This window comes from Dipteris shenzhenensis, chromosome 7, assembly GCF_047967505.1.
Source record: "Dipteris shenzhenensis isolate YYH24624 ecotype China chromosome 7, Dip_SZ_1.0, whole genome shotgun sequence".
NCBI lineage: Eukaryota > Viridiplantae > Streptophyta > Polypodiopsida > Gleicheniales > Dipteridaceae > Dipteris > Dipteris shenzhenensis.
In genome coordinates this window covers 45,334,562-45,344,278 of record NC_141602.1, presented here as the reverse complement: position 1 = coordinate 45,344,278, position 9,717 = coordinate 45,334,562, and the positions used below count along the sequence as shown (strand labels likewise).

Below are 9,717 nucleotides of genomic sequence, written 5' to 3'. Positions count from 1 at the left end.
AGTCGTAGAAGTAGTGCTAGCTACTCTTTTTTGTACTTAAAGCCACTGGCTTGGCTTCGTGCCTCTTGTATATACACTCCTCTTATTTTTTGTACTTGAAGCCACATAACGTGGCTTAGCTTCCTTATTTTTTGTACTTGAAGCCACATGACGTGGCTTAGCTTCGTGCTATATGTATATACAAGCACTTTTTGAGCTTTCAATTTTATTGCGTTTTGGAGTTGTAATGTTTTATTTGGAATTGTAATTAAAATGCGGTTGGCTGTAAGAATTGAATTACACAATGTGGATATGGGATTCTTGTAACTATATAGCATACACAACATACACAACATTCTGTAAATTAAAAAATTAAAAAAAATAAAGCGCGTCTATCAGTGCGTCTATAAACGTGTCTATATACACGTCTGTCTGTTCGACAAGCATCTATTTTTGCATCTATAAATGCGTTTATAAGCGCGTCTATTTAATCATCTACGTGCGTGTCTATATGTGCGTGTGTCTGATATATAGACGCGCTGATAGATGCGGGTCTCTAGACATGAAAATAGACACGCAAATAGATGCACCCGTAAGTTTTTTATTGAGTTCAGTAAACGCGTATGTGTGCACATCTATGGGTGCTTTGTCTTGCTGTGTACAGTCCATAATTGATGCAAATTAGTGGTTGGATCCATGACATCAAATCAGTCCCGACATCAGCATTCGGCACCTCATTTGCTTTAGGGGCATCCCATGCATTTTGAGTAATATTTCAAGCTTCTAGGCCTTTATATTATCGGCTCCTTCTTGACGAGCCTACAACAGATGCCAGATACCATGCGGATGGATGTTTAGAAATACACACATTAGATAACCTTCATCTCATGATAGTTGAGCATATAGGTTTGACAGATCCCCATACCTTGTCAGTTTTATTGACCTCTTCTTTAGTAGAGTAGTGTATCATACCTGCACCTTCAGCCTAGTATTTTAAGCCCCTAGATCACTATGTCCACACTAACTGTATACCCTAACAAAAATAAATGTTTGGAAAATTCACCAGGATTTGAAGCATTTATGCAAAAACATTTAAAGTTTCGCCAAGATTTATAATTTTTACTTCAAAATTCAAAAGAAAAAATATAAAAGTCCACTACATCCTATCAAAATTGTGAAACTAGACATTTGAGCTTGATAAACTTTCGCTAAGCTTTTATATTAATATATAAGCATAGCTTTGATAAAAACATCCATGCTAGCCATCTGGTGTACCAATGATAGCTAGGCATATTTATCTAGTCGATATTTTAGTCATAAAACACAACAAGACAAAGCAACTATAGATGTGCTTGATAGACGCACAAAATAGCGGGCATGTCTATATGCATTGCTAAAATAGTAAAAATATGGACGCGTCTAATAGCGCATCTATTTGTGCATCTATTAGTGCATCGGCATTGTGAATTAGATGCGGATTTCGATGCAAAACAGAGAATACAGAAAGTGAGATTTTGGTACAGGTTGATAAATGTACATCATTGCTTTCCAAACATTGCCCATGATTACCAAAGCACATAATTTTAACAAAAATATCAATGCTTTTTGGCAAACCCACATATACAAAATTTAAGTGAGGTGAGGAGAATGAGACAGTATGTTAAATAGTTTTGCCAATAGCAATGATGAGCTATGGTTCAATCTCATCCTCAATGAGATCAACCCTTGCCAAACTAACTACTTCAAAATCCAAACTAGTGTTGAGATTTACAAATATATTCAGCCCACTACTACTTGTGCTACTCATGTGCTCATCAAAACCAGCATCACCAATGGTAGGCTAGTCCTCACGGGGGTAATGGCCTCAATATATGTATCTCCTATCTCATGATCATCCTCCTCTCTCATATCACGGTCATCATCACCTCCATGGCCATGATCATCCTCCATACACTCCATATTAGTAAATGTACTATACATCACTTTGGAACATGGCATAATAGGTATGACATGCCATGACCTATTATTATCCACCATTGGTTGATAGACAACCTAATTCAAACACAAATACAATCATGCTATTTTCCTTGCATCGAAGGTATCAAATATTTAAAACTGAGTATTTTTATATGTGTGTATAATACTTGTTCACATTGTTGCAGTAATACTAGTGTGTCCTTCTTACTTTGCCAAAACTTTGTGGAGTCAATAGTTACAAAGCCACTTGCATGGCGTTTGATTGTTGCATTAGGGCCTCTTTCCACCACGTCCTTAAACCACTTTACATACACAAAGAAGCATCGAAAGTCAAGCTTAATAATATCTTGGATTATGCCACAATAATCATCCATGGCTCCATTCGCTCCCTTAAAGCTAGCAATGACGCCGCTATCTTGTGTGTTTCTCTTATCATCAATCCGTTGTGTTCGAAAATGCTTGCCCTCACACCATATATCATTGAACATAGTACACTAAACCAAGACAAAATCAATTAAATAGGCAATCTAAATTGTTGAAAGCTCCTAATTTATGCATAACATTCTATATACCATCCTTGCTCATGCATCCCCTAGCATACTCACATTCTTCCATTGTGATATGCATCATCTCATCTCTCTCTGCTCTCTTCATTTCGTCAAGTAGCCAATCCACATGAATATCCTTTGGAAGTGCTCTTAGATGCTGAGGGTATGGCACACGAGATCCGTGGTGTGTACGAAAGAGGGCCCTTTCTACTTGTCTTCTTGCCTTTCCATCCTCGTATCTTGTCACCCATCTTTTCATTACATCACTATTAAGCATGCAATAAAGGTTGATATTATTAAGCAACTACCTGTCTATTACTTTGCTGTGTCCTTTCCCTTGAGGCACAATAGAGGTCATCCTTAGGTCTTCATCATCTCTCCATAGTCATGGGAGAGAGCTATCCACATCAACAAGAAACTCAGAAATATATACAAGTGACTCTTGTACCAACCAACCCTCGGCCATGCTACCTTCGGGTCTTGCATTGTGTCTCACAAAACCCTTCAAGGTCTTCATGAAGCGCTCGAGGAAGAACAACCATCGTGCATGTACAGTACCGCATATAGCAATCTCATCCACCAAATGCACTATGAGATGTAGTTGGCTTGTGAGAATAGAACGTGGAAATGTCTCCTCCACTAAACAAACCACCTCCACTAACATAACACGAGCATTCTCAACCGTGGTGAGATCTATTTCCTTTAAGCTCACATACCTAGAAAGGAAAAAGTATGCCATATTAGCAATATGAACACCTTGCATGGAGCATTGATATGCTTCATATTTTGTATCCTGTAAAGTACCTCACAAGCTCGCCCATCTTGTAAATACAATCCTTCACGTCCTTCGATGCACTACAAGAAATGCTAGTAGGTAGTATGAACTGAACCCATGCGGAGGTGGTTGATTAGTTGCTTATAATTATTCACTCACAAATTTGGAAGGAAAAAGATATTATGCACATAAAATACTTACTTGGAGCATCTTGTGCCAATCAGGAGATTTTAAGCCATATAATTGCTCTACACCTCTTTTCTTGCTCTTTGTGAAGCCCCCTTCAAACACCTCATGCATCTAGTGGGAGTACGAATTGTAGAAGTGATAGCTCGCTTCACCACCACCCTCTCTAGCTTTGATAACGTCCATGGTGCATGAGGTAAAAAGACACACCCATTTGGCTCTCTTGTGGCCAAGCTTCATGCATCCTTCCCTGTGGTGCGTAGATCCTCCCTTATGCCTACGGAATCTCATGTCCCATTTAAATGTTCCCAAATGGTCCCATTCAAATGTTCCCAAATGGTAGACGCCACTTTCTTGAAGATATGCATGGGATCAAGGAGGTGATTGATCTTGAGGTGGGACCAATATGGTAAACGATAAAAGATAGGGTATCTAAACAAAAGCTGGTGTTAGTGAGCAATCTTTATTTCCATTCAATATAGCACATAATAGTTACAAACCCTTACCGGCTCATGCTAATTAGTGGTGGAGGAGTCGTGGAACCATCCCAAATTCTCAGCCAATCTCCTGCAGTGAGTGACTGTGGGGGGAATTCATTCCAAGGGGCGGCATATCTAGGATGATCAGGTGGAAGAAATCGATGGTGATTCTCATAGATGACCTTATTCAATGCATCTATCCACGAGGGAACTAGTGAAGGACCACAAACATGACATGCATGGTAACCCGATGTAGTGAGACCTGAACAATAGATGCAATTAAGAGTTGAAGGTGCATTTAGGGTGCGACATCGATTGCCTACTCATAATTAAAAGTTCAATGCTTACCCGAAGAGACCCTAGCCAACTATCTACAATAATTCTTATGCACATGATTGCTTATAGTTCGAAGTATACTCTTATTATGGCTAATCACCATGTATGCTTCTTCAATATAGGTATTGTAACATTCAATATGACCATATCACATTTAACATGACCTAATTATTTAGAATGCCATGTAATGATACCTTCACTATGTTAAAATCACCTTAAGTGGACCATGTCACCTTGAAGATGATCTATCATCTTCAACATGATTTTACAATCTTCAAGGAAAAATTTTATCATCTTCACTATGGTCTTGTTTACCGGATGTATAGTATGGTGATGGATCTTCAATATCCATCATAGCCACATCTAGTGATATGATGTTGGAAGCTAGTGCATGAGATGGGCTTCATACAAGTCATTGGTAGTCCATATAAATTAGATGAGTTCAAATGATGGAATTGCCACTTAGCAAAATTAATTACATGCAAGAAGTCCATATGTAGTTGGTATTCATTTAGGGGGGTGGGGGGGGGGAGGAGGGGGAGTGGAATTTTGTCTTGGAGACCCCCCTTGAAAAAGGAGTGCTTAACTGGGCAATCTTACAATCTTCATCCTTGAGAAATGATAGCCTAAAATGGGTGACTGTCCTACAAACTTAGTGGAGAGAACTAGCCATAGCTTCATAAAATGTTTATATTTGTACATAAATTCACTGAATAGTGCAAAAACATGGTAATTATATAAACCATGTCTTGACATTTGATAGATGCACTAGTGTATCCCCCCTGACAGGAGGAAATGGAAAATATAGGCTATTTAAAAAATAGAGGTTATGAAAGTTTAGTTGTCTTTTAGGATCACCATAGAATTTTCAAAAATAAGTTGAATACTATGGTCACCCATCTTTTCATCCCAAACAAAAATGAGCACTGAATTTTCTAACATTGCCTTAAAGAAAACATAAACAAGGGGAGAGAGAGAGAGAGAGAGAGAGAGAGAGAGAGAGAGAGAGAGAGATTCATATTAAGTTAAAAAGTAGTAGATATAAATTTGAAATTACAAGGGCTTACCTCCTACATTATAACAATCTAATCATCATCCAAGTTTTGAAACAAAAATTCAGGACTTAAGCATGTCAGGCTGATGGGATAGAATAACTAGTATATATGAGTACTAAAAAAAAATCACCACTTGAGAGGGATCATTTGGATATAGCTATCATGGCATACATATGAAATAGACATTGCCTCATTAGATGAGGAAAGCTAGAGATAAAAACAATAAAGCTAAGGGGAGAATGGCACAAGGGAGAAGCCATGGTGCATGGCTGCAACCCATGAAGCTTGCATTTCTTCCATCAAAATGTCATGACCAAAGTCATGGTGCTGCCACCCTTCCAAAGCATGTATAATTGTTGCTGCATATCCAGCTCTGACCACATACCGAGGCATCACATCCTATTTTACCAAGATTCACAAAAAATCAGGTTAAGTGTCATGTGCATTGAAAAATGTCAACTTTAATCCAAGAAAGGAAAGAGGGTGCTTACTAATTATGTGTCAAATGTTGCATGTGTGACTTAGGACATGTGCACATACATCAATATCCCACCAACTATCGTATGCAATCAACTCAAGATCTCATTTCACAAATGCATGTTCAGCTTGGACATATGAAGATGAATCATGAGGAGAGATCTTGACACAAGAAAACTTTTTACATTTGTTTGAATTTTAGGACAAAGTAGTAGGGCACCTTTTTTTTGAGTGGTTAAATAACACATGCAGAAGTATACTTAAACCAAACTCTCTAGGTATTAAGATCACTATTATCTTATAACAAAATGAAACAAGCAATGTCCATTTCTTCTTTTTGTTTTTGAGAGGTTTGTCTTGAACCACTACTATATGAAGCTTATGTAGATAAATGCTCGTGCTATAAGAGGCACGAAGGGAGTAAAAGAGAATCAATGTTTAAGCTAGAGAAGTGTCAAATGCAATGTGCCTTGTGATAAGGGATTTAAAAGGCCAAGGAATTAGTGAAGATCAAAATAAGAGGACATGCTATAAGAGGGAAGAAGGGAGTAAAAGAGAATCAATGTTTAAGCTAGAGAATACAAGTATGTACTAGAAAAGGACAATGATGAGGGAAAGGTTTGAGAGAAGTTCTAGGTAGGCAGATGTTGAGCTTGTTTGCTTGTGTTGCAACTCTCTCTTTATCTCTCTCTAAGACTCTCTCTCTCTCTCCCACACACACACTCTCTCTCTCTCTCTCTCACACACACACACACACAATTGTCAAACTTTCTCACCTCGCATGCATTCACGTTGTGCATGTTGCTTGGCAGCCTTAAGCCTAGCACCCCCGCGTACTTGCAGCCTTGCCTCCATCGCCGCATAGGCAACACCGTGAACGGGAGGAACAGTGTCCCCATCGGTGCCCACCCCTGTTGCTCCGCCGTCAATTGCTCTCCCACGATCCAAACCTGTGTCACCATAGCGCTGTTTTAGAGCTCACTCAACGACAATCCTCTGTGAAAACAGCAAATGCTCACCGTGCAGCTGCATTAGCAAGAGCCTCATATTCAGTAGATACATCATGCATGTATCTTGACGCTCACCTTGCAGAGCTTGCCGGCTTCGTATTCGCTAACTTGCACAAGATTTTGCTGAGACTCTGCGGCAATCTTTCCTCGGACGATTTCTAATTCATCCCCCGACGACATCAAGGCCTGATCATTGTCATTTCGTCAATTGTTTTACAGTGGTACCACGACCTAAAACTTCTAGTCCACGTTATTTCGACCTAAACAATGCATGTTAAACATCGATACACATAAGATTTGCTCGATCATACCAGGACTTTGGTTCCCTGCTCGCAGAGGTAAGTCGCCACGGCACGACCGACCCTAGAACCTGCTCCACAGAGGAATACCTCCGATGTCCCCTGAGATATAGTGTTCACAAGAACTGCGGCCTCTAAAGTTTCTCCGGTAATAATAGGGATGGTCAGCGTTTTGTTACGCAGAGATAGTGATGCAAATATGTCCGTTTGCCGATCCTGAAGGAACCAGGAAAGCTCAATGTTCCGACACTCTGCAAAATCAGCATCATAAAAATTTCGAGCATGCACCGAGTATTTACCTTGTTCAACAAACCCAGCCCAATGACTTTTGCACCCGCTGATTGGGCCTCCAGGATGCAATCCTCGATCCAACCATTTATCCTTGAATACTCAGAAGTCATGGAGTACTGCACAAGCAATTCACATGATTTCACGTGTACACGGTATGCATAAGATTGAAGCGTGCAATGGAGCTTCGGCTAAAGGCAAGCAAGCCAGTCTACCTGGAAGTTATATCTAGGAATCAGCCAAGTATGTGCTTCGAAGCTGTCGCCTAGTTGGTGTCGACCACCAGTGAAAGGTTTACCAAAAGCCCATACTAGAAGCATTATAGGGAGTGTCAGAGGCCATAAAAGCCAATGGTACCATCTGATTGCGTAAGGTTGAGCGGCAAATGTCTGGATCCCAAATTGAAAATGGAAGGTCGACAGCAGTTCAGTGCCATGAGTCAAGTATACGCAGTCCACCCGATTATCTCGCCCTATCATGTTTATAAAAGCAGTACTTTCAGTATGTCTCAAACTGTTGAAGAAAGCTACTTATACTCATGCATGGTTTGTTTTCAGAAATGACCTTTACGAGTGGATAGATAGAGGCTGTCTGAAGCTTTATCTACGGTTCCATACAGATAGTCGTATAGAGGCATGAAGAGTGTAAAGTTAGTGTGCACACGGCTATGGTGTAGCGAATGATACCTGCATGGATAACGACTTGGGACATATTAAAAAACAAAGCAAATCGACAGATAAAACGCTCTTTTGCCTAACTCGTAACTTGTAAGTGAAAGCTTACGTGGGGCTGTAGATAATGTATTTCAAAGGTGGGAAAACCTTGAAAACCCAGTTCGGAATGAACTCGAAGTTGCAATGTCCCCATGCGTTCATGAAATCGAGAAACAAAATGTATATTTGAACTAGTACGAAGGAACCGCATCCCACAAAGAAAGGAGGGACCGCGGCTAGGCTAAATATTGTGACGTATAATATGTGCTCCAGAAATGGATGATTACTAGCTGCACAGGAAGTTCGTAGCACATCAAACAAATTTGTAGCTAAGATTGAAGTATCTACGACGATCAAATTAAGATTGTGCATAAGCTTACAGGTAATAGGCTGAGTTACAAACGAAGAATGGTGGTGAGAATGATAACGGGTGAAGAGATAGTGGTGGTGTAGAACCCGGTGAGCCCAATAATATACCCACTCCACTGGTCCAGCATGAAGAGCGAAAACCAAGGCGATTCCTTTGGCATTCCAACGAGAGACATTTGTGAACACGGAGGGAAGAAGCTCAATGGCACCCCAGAAAAGGTATGTGTGCAGAAACACCATGTTCTCCCTGTTCAAACGTAATCACATTCAGGGATCGACAGGGGATCGACATGCAGAAGAAAAAACTGTTGCAGACGTCAAGATCCATGGAGCGCGTACCAGCTAGCTTCGTGATCAACTTGCTCGAAATGGATGCCTTTCGTCTGGATTAGATGTTTACTTGATACGCAGGGCAGGCGGGAGAGTGTGCCCCAAATCTGGAACAGTAGATATCGCAGGACTACCAGGACGATCATCTGATAGAATACATTGGTAGAGATGGGCTCTCCACCAAGGCTTACTTGAAATCCTTTGGCTGCCACCGGCAGAAGTAGAATATACTGCGCACAGCGAAACTCAAATCCTTCATCGAACACCAAAAAAAGAATACAAAAAAGGGCCAGTCCAATATAATCCAAGGACAAGAGGGGCGGTTGATATCACTTAGGTGAAGCATCGACGAACTATTGCGGGAAATAGATTACAGATACCTTGAATTTCCCCAGGCTCTCCCATGGCCATCGGTACAGAAAACTTTGTTTAGTGGCTTGAGGCATAATTCCAAGAGGCTACGCAGAACGTCGAGTGGAAATTGAAGATGGAAGACGGGAGATGAGACATAAAAGAAGGGTGATGAGACATAAAAGAAGGGTGATGGGACATAAAAGAAGCACAAAGTGATAGAAATACCTGGAACGGTAGGAGTCCGTGACAAACATCTTGCCGGGAAGTGGGAGCCCATTGGCCCAATAGGCGGACTGCCGTGAACAAGATGATGCCTTGTGCGCTGTGCAAAAAGCTCATCGGACAGGTATTTATGACGACCAGTTCTGAAACAAGGTACTAGGTAGCCGGAAACTCCAGCTCCGGAGTCCGGAGTCCGGAGCTCCAGAGCCGTATCGTCCGAACTCGGACGTCGCCACTTCAAGTTTCAACCGCGCAGACGGTGGTGACTCGTATACGTTATAATGCGTATACACAGTTACGGGCCACGGCCAAGAGCCTTG

General features: G+C 40.9%; 1 protein-coding gene across 1 annotated transcript; it reads right to left on the bottom strand.

The window, feature by feature from the left end:
* Positions 1-5,477: 5,477 nt before the first annotated feature.
* On the bottom strand, positions 5,478-9,267 carry LOC147900412 (very-long-chain aldehyde decarbonylase GL1-4-like). The gene is made up of 11 exons (XM_087376637.1): positions 9,202-9,267; positions 8,831-9,051; positions 8,503-8,738; positions 8,193-8,412; positions 7,974-8,095; positions 7,625-7,881; positions 7,421-7,528; positions 7,134-7,337; positions 6,898-7,008; positions 6,589-6,762; positions 5,478-5,734 (listed from the first exon to the last, which is right to left on the bottom strand). Exons 1-11 carry the CDS (start codon positions 9,265-9,267, stop codon positions 5,564-5,566), a joined length of 1,890 nt encoding a protein of 629 aa, XP_087232763.1. The 3' UTR covers positions 5,478-5,563.
* Positions 9,268-9,717: the final 450 nt, after the last annotated feature.